This window comes from Monodon monoceros, unplaced genomic scaffold (assembly GCF_005190385.1).
Source record: "Monodon monoceros isolate NGI ecotype Baffin Bay Population unplaced genomic scaffold, NGI_Narwhal_1 Super_Scaffold_21, whole genome shotgun sequence".
NCBI lineage: Eukaryota > Metazoa > Chordata > Mammalia > Artiodactyla > Monodontidae > Monodon > Monodon monoceros.
This window is the reverse complement of record NW_021703778.1, coordinates 136960075-136983272: the sequence shown is the minus strand read 5'-3', so window position 1 is coordinate 136983272 and position 23198 is coordinate 136960075. Positions and strand designations below refer to the sequence as shown.

Here is a 23198-nt window from a genome sequence, read left to right as displayed (position 1 = left end):
AGAAAGGAAGAAAGGAAGGAAGGAAGGAAGGAAGAAATTAGATTTACCGACCATTTATTGATGCACTATCATCCTGATACACTTTAGGGCACATGAATTACTACTCATATTCAACCAAAACTTGAGAGAAAAATAAGAACATTGGGTTTTTTCCGATAAATGAAAATTTGATTCAAACTACTTATGACGAGTATATAACACCATAAAAATGCACTTACTGAGAATTTTTTAAATTCTTACCTCAAGTACTATCCCTCAAAATACGTTTCTTGAGTCTATACAAATTACATGATATTTACTTTTAAAAGCCATTGACACCAAGGTCAAGAAGCTAATCATTCAAAACCATGTTTAATTAAAAAGAGATACAAGAAAGAAAGTCTTTCGGGGGATCTTTATCATACATGACACAAATAAATATAATGCACAGCATGGTGACTATAGTTAATAATGTTGTGCTGCATATTTGAAAGTTGCTAAGAGAGTAGATCTTAAAAGTCCTCATCACAAGAAAAAGAAATTCTGTAACTATGTATGGTGACAGATGTTAATTAGACTTATTGTGATGATCACTTCACAACCTACACAAATACTGAACTGTTATATTGTACACCTGAAACTAATATAATGTTATATGTCTATTATACTTCAATTCTTCTAATAATAAATTAAAAATTAAAAAAATTAGTGACTCAAAAGCTATGGCTTCTAAATAACATTCTAAGAATGTTACATAATGCTGTCAATAATCTTTCAACTACTTTAAAATACACAGTGACATAAATATTTTCAAAGACTTGCCATACCCTTATTTATTCTACACTAGCTGACTTTACTCAGCTCCAAGATATGCAACAGAGGTGTAAAGTCTAGTGGCTAAGGAATTTTCAAAGTACATAACAAATATTGCCAAGAAACATTAAAAAAAATACGGACAGTACTTATTTGCATAAAGGCACACATAATTCATGGGACTGAAAGTCCACTCACTTTTAATACTACTACTATTCCTTTTTATTAGGGCAAAATAAGGATGTACATTCAAAAAGATGTAAAATAAGTGCAAACAATGCCAAGCAAACTATGGTTAACTATTTAATTTTCATTGCAAATAAAACACATGCACTCAGATTGAGAAACCAAGATACCAAGTTCCTTCCAGGTATTCCTTACTTTCCTAAGTAGCTGAGATAGCAATAAAGATATTGAAGTATACTGAAAGATTCTACAATTGGAAAAATACAGATACATGTATATATTTTACCATAAGAGAGACAGAAAGCAATACAATTTGTGAATAGATGAGAGGTTCTCACAGTTACCACACCCAATCTTAATACCTTGCAATGAAAAATGGAGATCATCGATGCCCAAGGAAACCTGTTCGTCTTCGGTGGGAAGCACAGGACCAGATGCCATCCTTTGACTCAATGGAGATTATATCATGTCCATCTCAGTTAAAGAAGTGAACTAAAAATAGAAGGGATAAATGCTCATTAGTAACTCTGCAGCCCTGCATTTCCAGTAAACATGCATTGCCAGGAAACAACAGCAACCAGAAACTGCCCTCCAAAAGAATCACAGCTTTCGAGAAAGTGTTGCTTAGTTCACATGGAACAAAGTGACTACGCCTTCTTTTTTGAATCATAATCAAAATTTTGCCCTATGACCTATTCAGTCCCTTTAGAGTTTGCAGGCAGAACTCCACAAGAGCTAGCATTGCAGATTCTATACTAGCGGTGAAAAGGAAAGCTACGCAATTATATTTTATAATTTGTCCAGAGGATGTAAAGCTGACACGAACTGATATCTTAGGTTTTGTGTGTATTATATTATTAGCCTCAACATACAAGGATTTTCTTTAAAGCTTTTCGTTTAACTTAGTTCCTTGTCTGCTCCATGATTGTTGCCATTTACCGGAAACAATAAGAACTGGGTCTGCATAGTTAGCAAAGTGAAACTAAAAAAACTATATCAAAAAGAATGTTTTCAGGGGTTATCTAAGATACTGAATTATTTTCCTAAGCCCTTATTTTTCCACCTACACATTTCTTTCTCTACCTCCACTTTGACTTTTAAGGAATCCTTCCAGTAAGAGTAATTCTTACTGAGCAACTCTTTAAAAGTACTGCTTCGTGTATGTGTATGCCACTATTTGTATTCTGGGGTCTGAGAATAAATCATTGACTTCTCCCATACAGATGATGACTTCCTTAGCAAAATAAACTTAACCAAGTACATAAAAACATAAAATGTATCAGGGGATGGATAGAAGAATGGATAAGTGTACAGACACGTGATCAACAAAGTATAGCAAAACGATAACGGCAGAATCTGTGTGTTGAATATGTGTGTTCACTGTTAAATCCTTTAACTTTGCTGTATATTAGAAATTCTTCATAATAAAATGTTGGGGGGGGAGAGACTAAAAAATAAATAAACCTGAGGCCAAGAGCTAGATACAATCAGTCATATCCAATAGACCACTTAAAAAAAATGCAAAGAACAAAAATCATTAAACATCTAATGCTAGAGCCAGACTTCGAAAATCTTTCAATCCTGTCTTCCCACTCTGTTTATCATCCAAAACTCCTTTATCATCTCTCCCATGGATCACTGTTGTTAAAGATTTTACCTACCAAATAAACTATGTTTATTAATTAATATGTTTATCAACTAATAATTAGTTTTATCCTCTGAAGTAAGATGAATCAGAGCCTGCCTGAGGTAACATTGTTCCTATACAGAGTTGATACAATTCTAATCAAAATAAAAAGCTTCTTGATCGTTCAATGAGCCTGTGCAGCCTGCTGATTGATAAAGGTACAAATGTCCTCAGTTGTTGGTGTACTAAAGACCTCCACTACCCATTCCCATGCTGAGAGCTCCTGAACCCAAAGTGAAGGCAAAGCACTTCTTCATGATGACAGGGAGAAAAACTGAATTCCAGAATTAATTTCCTAATGGCACCCACTATTCTATGCCAGGGCTATTAAATAAAACGATAATAATGATAGTAGCAAACACTTATATAGCACTTACTATATATAGGTACTGTTCTAAGCATGACTTAGGTATCGTAATTATCCCATATTTGAAAAGACAAAACTGAGATGCACAAATGTCATATACTGTTGTCTAAGGACACATAGCTAATAAATGATGGAACTAAGATTTGAACCCAGGTGGTTTCGGTTTCAAGAGTCCATGCTCTTAGCCAATACAGGTTGGTACCTCATAGAGCCAGCTAGAGCTAGCTAAAACTTAGCCAGATTTTATTAATTCCTTCTTTTACTCATTTACTCAGCAAGCATTTATATATGCTATATGCTGCTCTCAAGGAATTCAGTCTTCTAAGAATGACAGATAAACACATATTGAGTGAAATCTTCTAAGAAACATATGTAGAAGGTGTTATGGAAGCACAGGAGAAGGCATGTCCTATCGCTTGAATCTGAAGATAGATGTGATTAGAGGAGTGTACTTAATATAAAACAGCATCTCCCTCCAAATAGTCCTGTAAGCATTATTTGGGTAATACCTTGAATTTAATAAGAATGTCTCTGAGGGCCACTCATTGCCATTCAATATTAAATAAATATGTTATCAAATGTAGGGGAAAGAACTTAAAATAAAAACAGAATAATATGCAACAATTTGATAACCAGAGAATCAAGAAATGTTCCTGAACTAGACTGGCATGTGGAATCCACTATATTCTATATTAGAGTTGTAGAAAAAAAAGTAGTATTTGTAAAAAAAAAAAAAAAAGTCTAGACCTTAAAATAACTTATGTGTCTCAGAGGTTTCTGTTTTTAACAGTGAAAATTTATTAACAAAGGAGTCAGTAAAATATATTTTTTTATTTACTGAAGAATTTCCTAGAGCTTCTAAAAATGTAAATCAAAAGTAAAACCAAGGAATTCCTGGTGGTCTAGCAGTTAGGACTCTGGGCTTTCGCTGCCAAGGGCCCAGGTTTGATCCGTGGTCTGGGAACTAAGATCCTGCAAGCTGTGTGGTGCAGCCAAAAAACTAAAACAAAAAGTAAAACCAAGCTATGAAGACTGAATCAATTGCAAGTGCTGGATTATTGATCCCAATACTGTCTTAGTACAATTACTTATCAAAACACGCTACAGAGGTCATGAGGATCTGACTGAAGACAACGTATGATGACATTTCCAACATAATTGTTTTTGGTGAGAAACAGTTGACATCTCCAGAGAGGAATTTACTTGCTAAATAGGGCTCATGAAAAACTGGAACACAGTAGAGAAGACAAGCTTTGAGAGACTTCTCAGGATCTTAACTGAGAAGCTAGAAAGAATATGAGCAAGGAAGGCAGAAAGAGGATGAAGCTTGGCCAGGGGCTCAGTGAGTCAGTCACAAGGGTCTATCAACCAAAATCCGGAGGGCCATCCTATCATTTGCCTTCCGACTCCCCTGTGGGGAGCATGAGGGCTGCCTGCCCAGGTGGAATCACAGCACAGACAAGCCCTTCTTCCCAGGCGGTCCTCATCACCTTACTTTTCCTTTTCAAATAAAAGTTACATACAATTATGTAACATCAGGGTTCAGAATAAAAATAATAGATCATCTTCAGACACATACGAAAGATTAGGTAAAGAATTAATGTAGTGGCATTAAAGATTCGAAGAGCAAGTAGAATCATGTGGAACTGTGTTTTTAAAATCCATGTAAATTAATACACATGCTTTTATAAATGGCATAAGCTATTTTGATACAACTGTGGTTTGCTAATGCAATACATCTTAATATGCGTCTGGTTTCTCTAAAACCTCAAAACACTAGAGTATTTCCCTTTTAAAAGAAATCTTGGCATATACTTTGGATTATTATGATTAGAATTTTTACAACTCAAAAGTGAAATTTGAATAGAGATCATTTCTAATGAGTGGAATTATTAGTGATTTTTATTTTCTTCCTTTTGCTTATATTCATTTTTAAAGTTTCAAATGATGAATTTGAATATGAATAGCAGCCTATTTCTGCTGCAATAAGAAAAACATTTTTGCTTTTATTTTGGTGAAATGACAACAAATGGGGAATAAGGTATTTAGTTCAGGGTCAGCTCTCCAATCCATATGCTATGGAAACTGTATATCTATAGCTGTATAATGAGAAAAATACTCTCTTGACACAAATAAAATATTAGAAAACTTCTCTGGGTTTGTCAGAAATTTCTAGAAAGGACTCCTAAAGCCTTTTCGGTAGCTCAAGAGGTCTCACTTTCTCATTAGTAGATAGTTTGTTAATGAGCCCTGCTGTTCTAACAGCACTGAAAAAAGCGCTGTCAATGGGGAGAAAGGGACTTCTACGTCACCTTCAAAATTTGATCGGAAGGTGTATGTACCATAGCAGGACATGCTAAACACATTTAGGTAGTTCTTTAACAGACTGGTTTAAATGTTACCATTTTCCCTGGCGTAAATTCCCTGTTCTTTTTTCTGTCCTTCAGCTGTACCAGGTTATTTACGGTCGAGCTAGGAATTCTAAAGGCTCTCCCTTTTGCCTGTTAAGTTATAGAGCTTGTCATCGCACTGACAAGTTGTTAACTCTGATCTGCCTCCAAGCTCACAGAAGAAAGCTGGTGACACACTTGCCATAATAAGCTTCTCCATCTGTTTCCCATTAACTTTTCCTAACTCTGTTATTACTTATGTTTCATCATCACTTGACCAGAAGCAATTGGTGTAAATTCCCAGAACCATTGAATTTTAAGATCCACTCTTCTATCTCCTTTTAGGCAATTTATTTTTCTAATAATCACCACAAAATGCCAGAACAATCAATCCTAACCATTCACCACACTTTTGGAACACAAACATGTAGCAATTCTCTGGATATGATATTGCTGCACTTGCTACCTCACAACAAAGCAGTGTCACTCCCCAGCCAATCCCAACTGTACTGCTAAACCACCCACTTTAACCATGATAACAGCATTTTAAGTAAATGTAACCACTTCCCTAAAAGAGCTTTCTGTTGGCCTTGACAAAGTCCCAAATGCTCTGAACTGCAGGGTCCACAGCTATAGAAAGGGATACATATCTTATAAGGATTTCAGTGAAGCACATGAAACTAAAAACTACAGTAGCAACGAACATTTATTGCTGTGCTTACTATAGTAGATGTACTACAGTATATAAATTGTGTTTACTATAATCGGTGAAATGAATTCATCAGGATTATCCCATTTCTTAATCAGCAGTAAAAATTAAAAGCTAATCACAATATTAAAACGTAGAGTATAAAGGCTTAAGGATAAAAACTTCCAAAGCCACAAAACTGGATGTGTTAATAAATCAGCACAAATCTAGAAAGCATGCACTCAGGAAGTAATTACTTTTAATTTTCATCAGCTCATTTTAGCCTAGAAATTCTGCCCTTGCACCCACACTCCAATTTTTAAAGCTCATAATACCCCCAGCAAAAGTTCCCTGCCTTCATTACTACCATGTCACCAGTCTCCAAAAAAACCTAGAGAGATCTTTAAGTTACAGGTACTGGCAATGGTTTGGGGGCTTTTCCCCATATATATCTCTTCATTCCTTTTGCCATCACTTCTGCCCGTGACCCCATTATTTTGTTCCTAAATTGATACCAAAGATTCCTGGCTTTCTTATTAACTCTAGCTTCTCCACCCCTATCTTTAAAGAATCCCAGAGAGGTCTGGGATTGGTGGCAAGAGACACTATAGAAGTTGAGGATGAGACAGAGGTCTGAGTGTGCTGAAGATCAGGACCAATAGCAAGACTTTAGACAAGTATACACCTCAACAGGGGGACCCCCTAGCCCTCACCAACCCCACCTTCTCCACAAGCACTGGAGCCAGACGCATGCCCCGATCCCTTGCTCCATCCACAAGTGGGATTTCAGAGGATGCTTTTCTGGAGAAAGTAAAGCCCCTAGAAAAGACCTCTAGAGATTGATATTTGGGATTCCTCAATAGAAAAGTCAGTTCCATGCCAAATCACCCAGCTGTGAAATTCCACTGATTGGCTTTCTCGTTCCTCACTCTTGAATATGATTGTACAGCCAAAGATTACGAGACATTTAAGGAGAGCCTCCAAGAATGAAAGGAAGAGATCAAAACAAACACAAAAGAGGAACCCTGAGGAACCAGCAAACACAGGAAAGGAAAGAAAAATAAAAATGAAACTGATCATTGAATTTTTTTTAGAAACAACACCATAAGGTGAACTCTATTTTAAACCTTATAAAAGGCTTCACCATATCAGTTACAAACAGAATCAACATTTCTTCCATTTTACACCTTCACATGACAATGCACTATATAACAAGAGATATATTTTAAAGTTTTGTTCCACATGCTGCTAACACATTTCACTAGCTTTTTCTTTAACCACTGGATTTTTAACAATATCAAAGCAAAAAGTCATATTCTATTGGACAGAATTAATTTTGGAAAGCCCTTGTAAAATCAGACTTAGTCTTGTTTATAAATATTCACACCCACCATACGCTGAAATGGAAAGCAAAATGAAAGACAACCACCTTGGCAGGAATGAATGCTTAAAGATTTTAATCGTAGCCCTCAGAACAAGCAAGCACTACCATTTGTTCTATTTCCTCCAAAAGACAAAAGTCAATTCCATCCTCAGTGATACAATGGTAATACTACACAGAAACTCAGTGTGAATTCACAATTCCACAGGAATCTGAAAATTACCAAGGCAATTTTCCTTTTGAGGATTACAAAGTCTACAGAGTTAGTAATACTGAAATGGGCAGCCATAGCAGAGTTCTGAGCAGAGGAGAGAGATAATGTGACTTATGTTTCAAAATTATCATTTGGACTGATGTGTGGGAACAACACATGGGACAAGGAATAAAGCAGGGAGACTAGTTAAAAGGTTATCACAGAATGGATGGACAGAGGGATAAACAGATGGGTAATAAATGAGAAAACAAGCATGGTAAAATGTTAAGGGTGGAATCTATGTGTTGAGAATACAGCTATTTGTGTAAAATTCTTTCAACTTTGTTGTATATTTTATAATTTTCATAATAAAATGCTGGCAGAAAAAGGTTATTACAGTAACCCAGGTGATGATGGCTGGGACCAGGGCTGCACAAGTAGAAGGAGTAAGTGATCTGTGCAGCCTGTGCAGCCCGCCACTGCCAGATTCTGAATCTATGTTGGAGATGGTACCAACAAGTCTTCCCGACTGATCAGATGTCATATGCCACAGGAGAAAGAGAAGAATAAAAAATAACTTGTAACGCATAAATTTTTGACGTAAACAACAGGAAGGATGGAGAAGCCATGAATTGAGCCAGAGAAGGCTGCAGGTGGAGCAGGTGTGAAGGCAAAGCAGGAGTCCAGATTTGACATTTCAGATGTACATCATACATCAGTTCTGAAGCCAGGTAACTTGTGCATACTCCACTTTTTTTCAGAGTAAATGCTTCATGTCCCGTGGGAAACAAAGCCAACAGGATCAAGTCAGAACCAGGAGGATGGAGTTTGGCAAGGCAATAAGATAGGAACAGGGCACTATGAAAAAATATTTAAGTGCTGTATTTTAAAAGATCAATAAAAGAGTTAGAAAATAAAATAAGGGCATCTCCCATAAACAAAAGGGAGAAAAACAGAAAAGAAATATAAAACTTAAAAGCCAATCCAGTGGATCTAACATCCAAATGAGAAAACAGAGGGAGGAAATTATCAAAGAATTAATACAGTGGCTGGAGAAGATGGCGGAAGAGTAGGAGGCGGAGCTCACCTTCCTGCCCAGAGATACATCAGAAATACATCTACACATGGAACAACTCCTACAGAACACCCACTGAACGCTGGCAAAAGACCTCAGACCTCCCAAAAGGCAAGAAACTCCCCACGTACCTGGGTAGGGCAAAAGAAAAAACAGAGACAAAAGAATAGGGACGGGACCTGCACCAGTGGGAGGGAGCTGTGAAGGAGGAAAGGTTTCCACACAGTAGAAGCCCCTTCGCGGGCGGAGATTGCAGGTGGCGGAGGGGGGAAGCTTTGGGGTCACGGAGGAGAGCGCAGCAACGGGTGCGCAGGGCAAAGCGGCGAGATTTCCGCACAGAGGATCGGTGCTGACCAGCACTCGCCAGGCCAAGAGGCTTGTCTGCTCACCTGCCGGGGCGGGCGGGGGCTGGGAGCTGAGGCTCGGGCCTCGGTCAGAGCGCAGGGAGAGGACTGGGGTTGGCGGCGTGAACACAGCCTGCAGGGGGTTAGTGCACCACGGTTAGCCACAAGGGAGTCCGGGGAAAAGTCTGGAGCTGCCAAAGAGGCAAGAGACTTTTTCTTGCCTCTTTGTTTCCTGCTGAGCGAGGAGAGGGGATTAAGAGCACTGCTTAAAGGAGCTCCAGAGACGAGCGCAAGCCGCGGCTAACACGGACCCGAGAGACAGGCATGAGACGCTAAGGCTGCTGCGGCCGCCACCAAGAAGCCTGTGTGCGAGCACAGGTCACTATACACACCTCCCCTCCCGGGAGCCTGTGCAGCCCGCCACTGCCAGGGTCCCGTGATCCAGGGACAACTTCCCAGGGAGAACGCACGGCGCGCCTCAGGCTGGTGCAACGTCACACCGGCCTCTGCCGACGCAGGCTCGCCCCGCATCCCTACCCCTCACTCTCCCCGGCCTGAGTGAGCCAGAGCCCCTGAATCAGCTGCTCCTTTAACCCCGTCCTGAGAGAAAAACAGACGACCTCAGAGGACCTACACGCAGAGGCGGGGCCAAATCCAAAGCTGAACCCCGGAAGCTGTGTGAACAAAGAAAAGAAAGGGAAATCTCTCCCAGCAGCCTCAGGAGCAGCAGATTAAACCTCCACAATCAACTTGATGTACCTGCATCTGTGGAATACCTGAATAGACAACAAATCATCCCAAATTGAGGAGGTGGACTTTGGGAACAAGATATATTACTTTTGCCCTTTTCCTCTTTTTGTGAGTGTGTATGTATATGCTTCTGTGTGAGATTTTGGCTGTATAGCTTTGCTTTCACCATTTGTCCTAGGGCTCTGACCGTCCGGTTTTTTTTTTTTTTACTTAAAATAATATTTTTTATTTTAATAACTTTATTTTATCTTACTTTATTTTATTTTATCCTCTTTCTTTCTTTCTATTTTTTCTCTCTTTTATTCTGAGCCATGTGGAGGACAGGCTCTTGGTGCTCCAGCCAGGCATCAGGGCTGTGCCACTGAGGTGGGAGAGCCAACTTAAGGACACTGGTCCACAAGAGACCTCCCAGCTCCATGTAATATCAAACAGTGAAAGTCTCCCAGAGATCTCTGTCTCAACACCAAGACCCAGATTCACTCAACGACCAGCAAGCTACAGTGCTGGACATCCTATGCCAAACAACTAGCAAGACAGGAACACAACCCCACCCATTAGCAGAGAGGCTGCCTAAAATCATAATAAGGCCACAGACACCCCAAAACACACCACCAGACGTGGACCTGCCCACCAGAAAGACAAGATCCAGCCACGTCCACCAGAACATAGGCACTAGTCCCCTCCACCAGCAAGCCTACACAACCCACTGAACCAACCTTAGCCACTGGGGACAGACACCAAAAACAACGGGAACTATGAACCTGCAGCCTGCGAAAAAGAGACCCCAAACACAGTAAGATAAGCAAAATGAAAAGACAGAAAAACACACAGTAGATGAAGGAGCAAAGTAACAACCCACCAGAACTAACAAATGAAGAGGAAATAGGCAGTCTACCTGAAAAAGAATTCAGAATAATGATAGGAAAGATATCTAAAATCTTGAAAATAGAGTGGAGAAAATGCAAAAACCATTTAACAAGGACCTACAAGAACTAAAGAGGAAACAAGCAACGATGAACAACACAATAAATGAAATTAAAAATTCTCTAGAAGGGATCAATAGCAGAATAACTGAGGCAGAAGAACGGATAAGTGACCTGGAAGATAAAATAGTGGAAATAACTATTGCAGAGCAGAATAAAGAGAAAAGAATGAAAAGAATTGAGGAAAGTCTCAGAGACCTCTGGGACAACATTAAACACACCAACATTCGAATTATAGGGGTCCCAGAAGAAGAAAAAAGAAAGGGACTGAGAGAATACTTGAAGAGATTATAGTTGAAAACTTCCCTAATATGGGAAAGGAAATAGTTAATCAAGTCCAGGAAGCACAGAGAGTCCCATACAAGATAAGTCCAAGGAGAAACACACCAAGACACATATTAATCAAACTGTCAAAAATTAAATACAAAGAAAACATATTAAAAGCAGCAAGGGAAAAACAACAAATAACACACAAGGGAATCCCCATAAGGTTAACAGCTGATCTTTCAGCAGAAACTCTGCAAGCCAGAAGGGACTGGCAGGACATATTTAAAGTGATGAAGGAGAAAAAACTACAACCAAGATTACTCTACCCAGCAAGGATCTCATTCAGATTTGATGGAGAAATTAAAACCTTTACAGACAAGCAAAAGCTGAGAGAGTTCAGCACCACCAAACCAGCTTTACAACAAATGCTAAAGGAACTTCTCTAGGCAAGAAACACAAGAGAAGGAAAAGACCTACAATAACGAACCCAAAACAATTAAGAAAATCATCATAGGAAGATACATATCAATAATTACCTTAAATGTAAATGGATTAAATGCTCCAACCAAAAGACACAGACTGGCTGAATGGATACAAAAACAAGACCCGTATATATGCTGTCTACAAGAGACCCACTTCAGACCTAGGGTCACATACAGACTGAAAGTGAGGGGATGAAAAAAGATATATCATGCAAATGGAAATCAGAAGAAAGCTGGAGTAGCAAATCTCATATCAGACAAAATAGACATTAAAATAAAGACTATTTATTACAAGAGACAAAGAGGACACTATATAATGATCAAGGGATCGATCCAAGAAGAAGATATAACAATTGTAAATATTAATGCACCCAGCATAGGAGCACCTCAATACATAAGGCAAATACTAACAGCCATAAAATGGGAAATCGACAGTAACACAACCATAGTAGGGGATTTTAACACCGCACTTTCACCAATGGACAGATCATCCAAACTGAAAATAAATAAGGAAACACAAGCTTTAAATGATACATTAAACAAGATGGACTTAATTGATATTTATAGGGCATTCCATCCAAAAACATCAGAATACACATTTTTCTCAACTGCTCCTGGAACATCTTCCAGGATAGATCATATCTTGGGTCACAAATCTAGCCTTGGTAAATTTAAGAAAATTGAAATCGTATCAAGTATCTTTTCCAACCACAACGCTATGAGACTAGATATCAATTACAGGAAAAGATCTGTAAAAAATACAAACACATGGAGGCTAACAATACACTACTTAATAACAAAGTGATCACTGAAGAAATTAAAGAGGAAATAAAAAAATACCTAGAAACAAACAATGGAGACACGACAACCCAAAACCTATGGGATGCAGCAAAAGCTGTTCTAAGAGGGAAGTTTATACGAATAAAATCCTACCTTAAGAAACAGGAAACAACTCAAATAAACAACCTAACCTTGCACCTAAAAGCAATGAGAGAAAGAAGAACAAAAAAACCCCAAAGTTAGCAGAAGGAAAGAAATCATAAAGATCAGATCAGAAATAAATGAAAAAGAAATGAAGGAAATGATAGCAAAGATCAATAAAACTAAAAGCTGGTTCTTTGAGAAGATAAACAAAATTGATAAACCATTAGCCAGACTTATCAAGAAAAAAAGGGAGAAGAATCAAATCAGTAGAATTAGAAATGAAAAAGGAGAAGTAACAACTGACACTGCAGAAATACAAAGGATCATGAGAGATTACTACAAGCAACTCTATGCCAATAAAATGGACAACCTGGAAGAAATGGACAAATTCTTAGAAATGCAAAACCTGCTGAGACTGAACCAGGAAGAAATAGAAAAAATGAATAGACCAATCACAAGCACTGAAATTGAAACTGTGATTAAAAATCTTCCAACAAACAAAAGCCCAGGACCAGATGGCTTCACAGGCGAATTCTATCAAACATTTAGAGAAGAGCTAACACCTATCCTTCTCAAACTCTTCCAAAATATAGCAGAGGGAGGAACACTTCCAAACTCATTCCACGAGGCCACCATCACCCTGATACCAAAACCAGACAAGGATGTCACAAAGAAAGAAAACTACAGGCCAATATCACTGATGAACATAGATGCAAAAATCCTCAACAAAATACGAGCAAACCGAATCCAACAGCACATTAAAAGGATCATACACCATGATCAAGTGGGGTTTATTCCAGGAATGCAAGGATTCTTCAATATACGCAAATCAATCAATGGGATACACCATATTAACAAATTGAAGGAGAAAAACCATATGATCATCTCAATAGATGCAGAGAAAGCTCTCAACAAAATTCAACACCCATTTATGATAAAAACCCTACAGAAAGTAGGCATAGAGGGAACTTTCCTCAACATAGTAAAGGCCATATATGACAATCCCACAGGCAACATCGTCCCCAATGGTGAAAAACTGAAACCATTTCCACTAAGATCAGGAACAAGACAAGGTTGCCCACTCTCACCACTCTTATTCAACATGGTTTTGGAGGTTTTAGCCACAACAATCAGAGAAGAAAAGGAAATAAAAGGAATCCAAATCGGAAAAGAAGAAGTAAAGCTGTCACTGTTTGCAGATGACATGATACTATACATAGAGAATCCTAAAGATGCTACCAGAAAACTACTAGAGCTAATCAATGAATTTCTAAAGTAGCAAGATACAAAATTAATGCACAGAAATCTCTGGCATTCTTATACACTAATGATGAAAAATCTGAAAGTGAAATCAAGAAAACACTCCCATTTACCACTGCAACAAAAAGAATAAAATATCTAGGAATAAACCTACCTAAGGAGACAAAAGACCTGTATGCAGAAAATTATAAGACACTGATGAAAGAAATTAAAGATGATACAAATAGATGGAGAGATATACCATGTTCTTGGATTGGAAGAATCGACATTGTGAAAATGACTCTACTACCCAAAGCAATCTACAGATTCAATGCAATCCCTATGAAACTACCTCTCGTACTTTTCACAGAACTAGGACAAAAAATTTCACAATTTGTATGGAAACACAGAAGACCCCAAATAGCCAAAGCAATGTTGAGAAATAAAAATGGAGCTGGAGGAATCAGGCTCCCTGGCTTCAGACTATACTACACAGCTACAGTAATCAAGACAGTATGGTACTGGCACAAAAACAGAAATATAGATCAATGGAACAGGATAGAAAGCCCAGATATAAACCCACGCACATATGGTCACCTTATCTTTGATAAAGGAGGCAAGAATATAGAGTGGAGAAAAGACAACCTCTTCAGTAAGTGGTGCTGGGAAAACTGGACAGGTACATGTAAAAGTATGAGATTAGAACACTCCCTAACACCATACACAAAAATAAACTCAAAATGGATTAAAGACCTAAATGTAAGGCCAGACACTATAAAACTCTTAGAGGAAAATATAGGCAGAACACTCTATGACATAAATCACAGCAAGATCCTTTCTGACCCACCTCCTAGAGAAATGCAAATAAAAACAAAAATAAACAAATGAGACTTAATGAAACTTCAAAGCTTTTGCACAGCAAAGGAAACCATAAACAAGACCAAAAGACAACCCTCAGAATGGGAGAAAATATTTGCAAATGAAGCAACTGACAAAGGATTAATCTCCAAAATTTACCAGCAGCTCATGCAGCTCAATAACAAAAAAACAAACAACCCAATCCAAAAATGGGCAGAAGACCTAAATAGACATTTCTCCAAAGAAGATATACAGACTGCCAACAAACACATGAAAGAATGCTCAACATCATTAATCATTAGAGAAATGCAAATCAAAACTACAATGAGAAATACATCTCACACCAGTCAGAATGGCCATCATCAAAAAATCTAGAAACAATAAATGCTGGAGGGGGTGTGGAGAAAAGGGAACACTCTTGCACTGCTGGTGGGAATGTAAGTTGATACAGCCACTGTGGAGAACAGTATGGAGGTTCCTTAAAAAACTACAAATAGAACTACCATACGACCCAGCAATCCCACTACTAGGCATATACCCTGAGAAAACTATAATTCAAAAACAGTCATGTACCAAATGATCATTGCAGCTCTATTTACAATAGCCCGGAGATGGAAGCAACCTAAGTGTCCATCATTAGATGAATGGATAAAGAAGATGTGGCACATATATACAATGGAATATTACTCAGCCATAAAAAGAAATGAAATTGAGTTATATGTAGTGAGGTGGATGGACCTAGAGTCTGTCATACAGAGTGAAGTAAGTCAGAAAGAGAAAGACAAATACCGTATGCTAACACATATATATGGAATCTAAGAAAAAAAAAAACAGTCATGAAGAACCTAGGGGTAAGATGGGAATAAAGACACAGACCTACTAGAGAATGGACTTGAGGATATGGGCAGGGGGAAGGGTAAGCTGTGACAAAGTGAGATAGTGGCATGGACATATATACACTACCAAACAGAAAATAGCTAGTGGGAAGCAGCCGCATAGCACAAGGAGATCAGCTCAGTGCTTTGTGACCACCTAGACGCGTGGGATAGGGAGGGTGGGAGGGAGGGAGACACAAGAGGGAAGAGATATGGGAACATATGTATATGTATAACTGATTCACTTTGTTATAAAGCAGAAACTAACACATCATTGTAAAGCAATTATACTCCAATAAAGTTGTTAAAAAAAGAATTAATACAAGATTTTCTAGAGTTGAAGGGCGAACATAAGACCACAATGAGTGCCCAATACCCTCGGCAAAACACATGGTTACAAAATTTCAGAATAGCAAGAATAAAGAATCTCCCAGAGGACAGAAAGCAAACCAGACACCAAGGAACAAGAATTAGAATAGCAGTAGACTTCTGTATTAGCCATACTGGACAACAGAAGACAGTGAGGAATATCTTTCAAGTTCTGGGAAAACAACGTAAGAGCTAAAACTATAAAACTCTTAGAAAAAAACATAGGACAAAAGCTTCATGACATTGGATTTGGCAATGATTTCTTGGATATAACTCCAAAAGCACAAACAACAAAAGAAAAAATAAATTGAACTACAATAAAATTTAAAACTTCTGTTCATCAAAGGACACATTCAACAGAGTGAAAGGCAACCCATGGAGTGGGAGAAAATATTTACAAATAATGTATCTGATAAGAAGTTAATATCCATAATACATAAAGAACTCCCACAATTCAACAACAACAAAATGAACAACCCAGTTAAAAATGGGCACAGGACTTGAGCTCAATACCATTAATCATAATGGAAATGCAAATCGAAACTACAGTGAGATAGTACCCCAAACCCATTAAGATGGTTACTACCAAAAAACACAGAAAATAATGTAGAGAAATTGGAAAACTTTCACACCATTGGCAGCAATGTAAAAATGGTATAGCTGCTATGGAAAACACTATGGCAGTTCTTTAAAAATTAAAAATAGAATTACCATATGATGATCCAGCAATTCCAGTTCTGGGTACATACACAAAAGAATTGAAAGCAGAGTCTCAAAGAGATTATTATATACCCATATTCATAGTAGCATTATTCACAATAGCCAAAAGGTGGAAGCAACCCGAGTGTTCATCCATGGATGAATGGATAAACAAAATGTGGCATGTATATACAACAGAATATTATTCAGTTTTAAGAAAGAAGGAAATTCTGACACATAGTACAACACGGCTGCAACTTGAGGACACCATGCTTAATGAAATAAGTCAGTCACAAAAAGACAAATACTGACGATGCCACTTACATGAGGTACCTACAGTATTCATATTCATAGATACATAAATAGAATGGTGGTTGCCAGGGGTGAGGGAGGGTGTGTGGGACATTAATTGTTTTAATTAACTTTGAATTAAATTAACCCATTGTTTAATGAGTAGAGTTCAGTTTTGCAAGATGAAAAGAGTTCTGGAGATGGATGGCGGTAATGGTTGTTACACAACAATGTGAATGTACTTAATACCACCAAACTTTACACTTAAAAATAGTTAAATTGGTAAATTTTATGTTATGTGTATTACTACAATTTTTTAAAACTGAGATAGAAAATTATTTTCAACCTATAGTCTATATCCACCTAAAGTATTAAGCAAGTTTTCGGGTAGAAAATAGTCATTTCTTGACATGCAAGTCTCCAAAAAATTTATGTCCTATGCTCCCACTCTTAGAAAGCTACTGGAAAAGTTACTCCAAAAAAATAAGACAGTAAAACAAGAAAGAGGTTGGGAAGTATTCCAACAAAATTGAAAACTAAACTAAACATGAGAAAAACGGGGACTAGACATTGAACACAGGAAAACGAAAGGAGAAGTTTCCAGGATGGCCGCCATGCAGCAGGTCAGAGCAGGAAAAAGTAGGGCTCTGGGAGAGAGGTCCAGGGTGGGAGCTGCGGGGAGGATGAAATAGAAAGAGGGGATGTGAAGACAGGAAGAGGTGAACAGACAGAATGAAGGAGCACACAGACTGGTGTCTGAGGGAAACTGAAGAACCATCGCAGTGAGCGTACTTTGGATGTTAAGCTAGAAGAACTAGAGGCTGATGTCAGAGGGTATTTAAATTAGTGATTTTGAAGATGGTGTAGCTCCTGGCAAGACAAAGTTCCAATCTGGGGGTCTGAGAAACTTAAAAAAAAAAAACTCCTACCTCCATTCATTCCACAAAGAATTTGTGATTTGCACATGTTCACCATTCTTCTAAGTGGAAATGCTGAGAAGTTTGGGAGAGAAGGATCGAGGGAGCTCTCATCAGATGACCTTATTTTTCTCAGGAAAATAAGAAGTCAGATAATCTCTTAGGTGTGAGGAAGCTAGGGTAGGGTAGGGTCCTTGAGAAATGAAAGGTTCTTGGAACAGGTCCTAGTCGAGAACCTGAGCAAACCAAGCAGAAAGACATACAAGGAATTGGAAGGCATTGAAGGTACACAAAGACTGAATCAGCACTGGCTGCAAATGGACCCAAAGAGTATTTTGGGTGCAAGGATCTCCCAGGATGACCCAGGATGTGACTGATGCTCAGGTAGGAGTAGCAACAGCTGGTGACTTAATAAATTTCTACCAACTAAAAAATGTTCTAAAATTGCTCATGGACACAAGGACTTATGTTCAAGAATGTTCATGGAAGAACTATACATAGCAGAAAAAGAGGAAACAGCCGAATCCCATCAGTAGGAAAATGCATAAACTGTAGTTGAGTCATGCGAGGGAAGATCCACGGCTAAAATGAATGACCAGTATCAGAAAGGTTAAATATCAAAACTAAAATGTTCAGGGGTGGAGGGCAGAGCAAGTCCAAAAGGATTGATACACTATGAAGTCATTTATGTACTTTATGTAAATTTTAAACACACACATACATATATGGTAAAAGAACAGAAACATGCGTGGGAGTGATACCCACAACTTCAGGGTAGAGGGCAAAGGAGTGGGAGGGCGGGACTTCAGCTCTATAGCTAATGTTTCATTCTTCTAAAAAGTTAACATCTAGGACTTCCCTGGTGGCACAGTGGTTAAGAATCCACCTGCCAATGCAGGGGACACGGGTTCGAGCCCTGGTCCGGGAAGATTCCACATGCCGTGGAGCAACTAAGCCCATGCACCACAACTACTGAGCCTGCGCTCTAGAGCCCGTGAGCCACAACTACTGAAGCCCACATGCCTAGAGCCCGTGCTCTGCAACAAGAGAAGCCACTGCAATGAGAAGCCCATGCACCGCAACGAAGAGTAGCCCCCGCTCACCACAACTACAGAAAGCCTATGTGCAGCAATGAATACCCAACACAGCCAAAAATAATTTTTAAAAAAAGTTAACATCCAAGTAGGATTATACTACAGATGTTAGAAATAGTCATCCTTTTTTTCCAGACCAAACTTTTAATTATTTTATTGAACAGCACATTAAATGATTCTCTGAAACAGGTATCTTAACTGATTTCCTCTTCCCAGATCATTTTACATTTGCAGATTTTAAACTATTTTACCATCTGTTGACCCATTATGAATCAAACGTTATTAATAAAGTTTATGATAAGTGGCAAATATGATATTTAACAAAACATCATTAAGAAATTCCATTCTTAACATTTTTAAATTGTAATAGAATTCTACTTAGGTTAGAGAGGAGAGATGAAATGGTTGAAAGAACCCTAGACTTAAGAGTCTGAAGAATCTGGCCTTGATCCCAGCTCTGCCACTGACCTCAAAGCCTTGGATAATCATCAGCCCCTGCAAGGTCCCGTTTCTTCATCTGTGAAATGATTTTGTCTGAGCCAACTCACACTTTCGGGTTCTTGCCAAAGAATCTAACCCGAAGTTCTCTGCTGTGCATTTAAAAGCACTGGATTACAAGCAATAATATTCCTGGAGGAACGCCTGAAAGACTGAACGTCCACCCGTTCCTGGATGTGGTCTTTGGATCCTTTCCAGCCATCAGGGAGCTGTGAACCTGAACTGCATTGTTTTATCCCCCTAGAGAACTGCTTTTATTAAAACGTATTCTGGCATAATCCCATAAACCTTACCAAGCAGGATATTATAGGAAACAGTCAAGAGAGACCTACCATTGTACTTCTTACACAGGAGTTCAGGAAGACAGTCTGTAAGCCACATAGTGTTCCTTTTATGAGAACAAGCTGTGGAAAATTCTCAGGTCTCAGTACCAAGAAAAATTGTGATCCTGAGCATTTATTCTTTTAATCTAATGACAATGTTATTTTTATAAACAAAGTTTCCCTCTCTTTATTTTGGCTGGTATAGCCTGGATCTAGCAACTACAAATGACTTTATGGAAAACAAGGTGCTATCACACCGGCTTTATGCATCTACTCTTATCTTTCCTTCACTGCAATATTCTCATCTATTTTTCTATTCAACTGAATTTTATGTTTCTATGCAAACTAACTCAAAATTTCTCTACAATAAAGGAGGGTACAAATAAGTGAGTTAAACAAACTCGGACTTTCTGTAGGACAAGATGAGATAACATGTAGCATGCTGAAAATTACAAAATGAGATACAAATGCAAGTTGTTCTCCATTGGTGAGAAAGAAAATTTTATTAGTGGAAGATGAAATTTATGTGCTTTCAGTAAGTGAGATCTTTTTAATATTTTTCAATGTCAAGTCGCTTGAAGACATCCAGATTCCAGTTCTAAGCTCTAGGAAGAGATCTAATTTGTAGACAACATGGTGAAGCATCCCTAAAACACTATGAATGACCTTGTGACTTACTCTATCATTTCTGCCAGGTTCTGTTTGTTCCTGTCCCATCTTCTTGAACTAAGTGCATGTCTCCTGTAGCCTCATTCCCATGGAGACCCTGAATCAATGGGGAGTCTTGCCTGGAAGCAATGGATTAACAATGCCTCTAGTGGGAGGTAGAACAGGCAGAGGGTGGGTGAGGAAGTACTAAAGGGCATAAATTGGCTTGCTATTATTCATAAGAAAAACATATTCCTAAGAATTCTTTGCACTCAATATATTTTTTCAGTGATTATACTCTTGGTGAATATATTCTTACTCTGCCTCTCCCTCATGTCCCCACTCCCTGCCCATCAATCTCCTCTCTCTTGAAGATCAGCAGTCCAGGCTCTGTGGGGTGTTTTTCTCTCTCCCTGTCCAAGTCCACTCCCATTACAACAGGGCAAACAAAAACTGAAGGTTCCATAAAATGCCAGCATATAAAAATGAAAAGAGGACACCTTAAACATCACCTACAACTTCAAAAAGCTGTTAAAACCATTGTATATGAATTGTTTACATTTTCCAAACAGTGAAAAGAAACAAGCAATTAGGTAGGTCCACTTGCCATTCAGGAAACTGGCTTTAGGTGGATTGGCTTTCTTCCCCAAGAAGTAGCTGTGTGACTAACAGATCACTTATTCTGGTCCTGACTCCAGGAATAACTTCAGCCCTGTGCCCAGCCAGACCAGCTAGGGCCCTGACTCCCATCGATCACCTAATTCTTGTTAGCCTCTTCCCAGCATTTCACGCTGCAGTAATCTGCAAGCATCCTAGGATCACAGTAGAGGCTGTAAGTCCTGAATGTCAACTTGAAATGCCTGCTAACATGAAGAAACCCAATCCTCAGAAGTTCCACCACTGAGCCTACCTGTCCTTTTGGAGCAGATCCTTTGGCCCTGGGTCTTCTTGAGACTCTGGATTGTGAGCTCGGACAAGGGACTATGTTTGGTTCACTGTTGTATCTTTATCATCTAGCACAGGATGTGGCACAGAGTAGGTACATAATAAATGTTTGAGGAAAGAGTAAAAGAGTGAACAAATGAACAAACTGGAGCAAAGTTATGGAGGACACTGTTTCTACAACTCTCAGCTCCCCTGTGGGAAACCCTCCATTCAATTTTTTTTTTTCTTTTTTTTAACCATTTAATGCTAGGAAAATACTTCATTTCCTTGGAGACACAGGTTGGGTTTTCTTGTGGTTGTTTCTATATTATTTCTGCTCTTGCTTTCCCTTCTGAAAATAAGAACCATATAATAAGTGTTCCTTTTTTTACCTTGGATGTCCAGAAACACAGAGCTAACTCTGAGGTCAAATCGTAGCAATTATGTCAGTCAAAGTTATGCCTGTTTTTCCCTGGCCTATGTCTCGTCTTTTGTTTTTACTTTTTATTGACATATAATACCTTTCTTAAACATATTTGTTGCAGTCATCTTAAATCCTTTGTGAATAAAGTAAGGAATGAACAAATTAAAAAACTAAATAGGGCTTCCTTGGTGGCACAGTGGTTGAGAGTCCGCCTGCCGATGCAGGGGACACAGGTTCGTGCCCCGGTCCGGGAATATCCCACATGCCGTGGAGTGGCTGGGCCCGTGAGCCGTGGCCGCTGAGCCTGCGCGTCTGGAGCCTGTGCTCCGCAACGGGAGAGGCCACAACAGTGAGAGTCCCGTGTACCGCAAAAAAAAAAAAAAAAACCTAAATAACCAAATAAGCAAGCAAACCGTAACACAGAAAGTATATATGTATATATATATATATACACACACACACACACACTTTTTTTTTTTTTTTTTTTTTTGGCTGCATTGGGTCTTTGTTGCTGAACATGGGCTTTCTCCAGTTGCAGCAAGAGGGGACTACTCTTCATTGCGGTGTGCAGGCTTCTCATTGCAGTGGCTTCTCTTGTTGTGGAGCATGGGCTCTAGGCTCTCAGGCTTCAGTAGTTGTGGCACGGGGGCTTAGTAGTTGTGGCTCGTGGGCTCTAGAGCGCAGGCTCAGTAGTTGTGGCACACGGGCTTGCTCCATGACATGTGGGATCTTCCTGGACCAGGGATCGAACCCATGTCCCCTGGATTGGCATTCTTAACCACTCTGCCACCAGGGAAATCCCAGAAAGTATATTTAACAAGGATGCTTTTTTCTTTTTTTCCGCAAAACAACTGAAATTTTACTCATGGTACAAAAGTATTTAATAAGCACCACATTGGTACAGAAAAACACACAGCCTACAGCTAGCTCATTCTTTAAAACCAGAACAGCCAAGCGAAAAGTCAGTAGAGATTCTTATTTTTACTTGAAAAATAAAAATAAAAACAACAACAAAAAACCAACTCAGGTACACATTGGGAATTGAACTACTATAGTTTTTCTTTCTAGAGATGTGACATCCATGTTTTCTGGTCAGTAATGTTCTATCAAACATTGTAGTAAACGAGTGTACTAAATCCAAGCAGACAGATGACCCGTAAAGCTGTTTGCTATCTCCTACTGAGCTCCACTGAGACCAGTGGAACGCTATCTTGGTAGGATTATTTTGACAGCAAGAAGGAAGTGCCGAGCCCCTACCCCAACAGAAAACCTAAGGAGCTGTTTTACACAGAAAGCGTTTTAAGCAAACCTGCACAAACACTAACATGCTCTAAGAAAAGGAAACCTTTTAGACTACTTCCAGCATGCATTCATTGGTGCCCAGTAAAATAGGAACACCAACACAGAAAGCATTTTTGCTTTCATAGCATCAACAGCTAAAAAGCACACAGCATATAATACTTTGATCTTGAAGTGAGTAATTATGGAAGTTCCAAGATTATATCCACTAGGTTAGCCTGAGTATTCATC

General features: G+C 38.8%; 1 protein-coding gene across 6 annotated transcripts in view; it reads right to left on the bottom strand.

Moving 5' to 3' along the window:
- SYNE2 (spectrin repeat containing nuclear envelope protein 2) overlaps positions 1-23198 on the bottom strand; it is a 332333-nt gene that overhangs the window by 273344 nt on the left and 35791 nt on the right. For 5 of the 6 annotated variants that reach the window (XM_029238377.1, XM_029238372.1, XM_029238375.1 and 2 more), the window contains one exon: positions 1341-1470. In XM_029238377.1, the coding sequence (XP_029094210.1) occupies positions 1341-1419 (79 nt within the window). In that variant the 5' untranslated portion in view covers positions 1420-1470. Of the gene's footprint in view, positions 1-1340; positions 1472-23198 lie in introns of those variants that run through there. The other variant, XM_029238376.1, reaches the window with a different exon arrangement.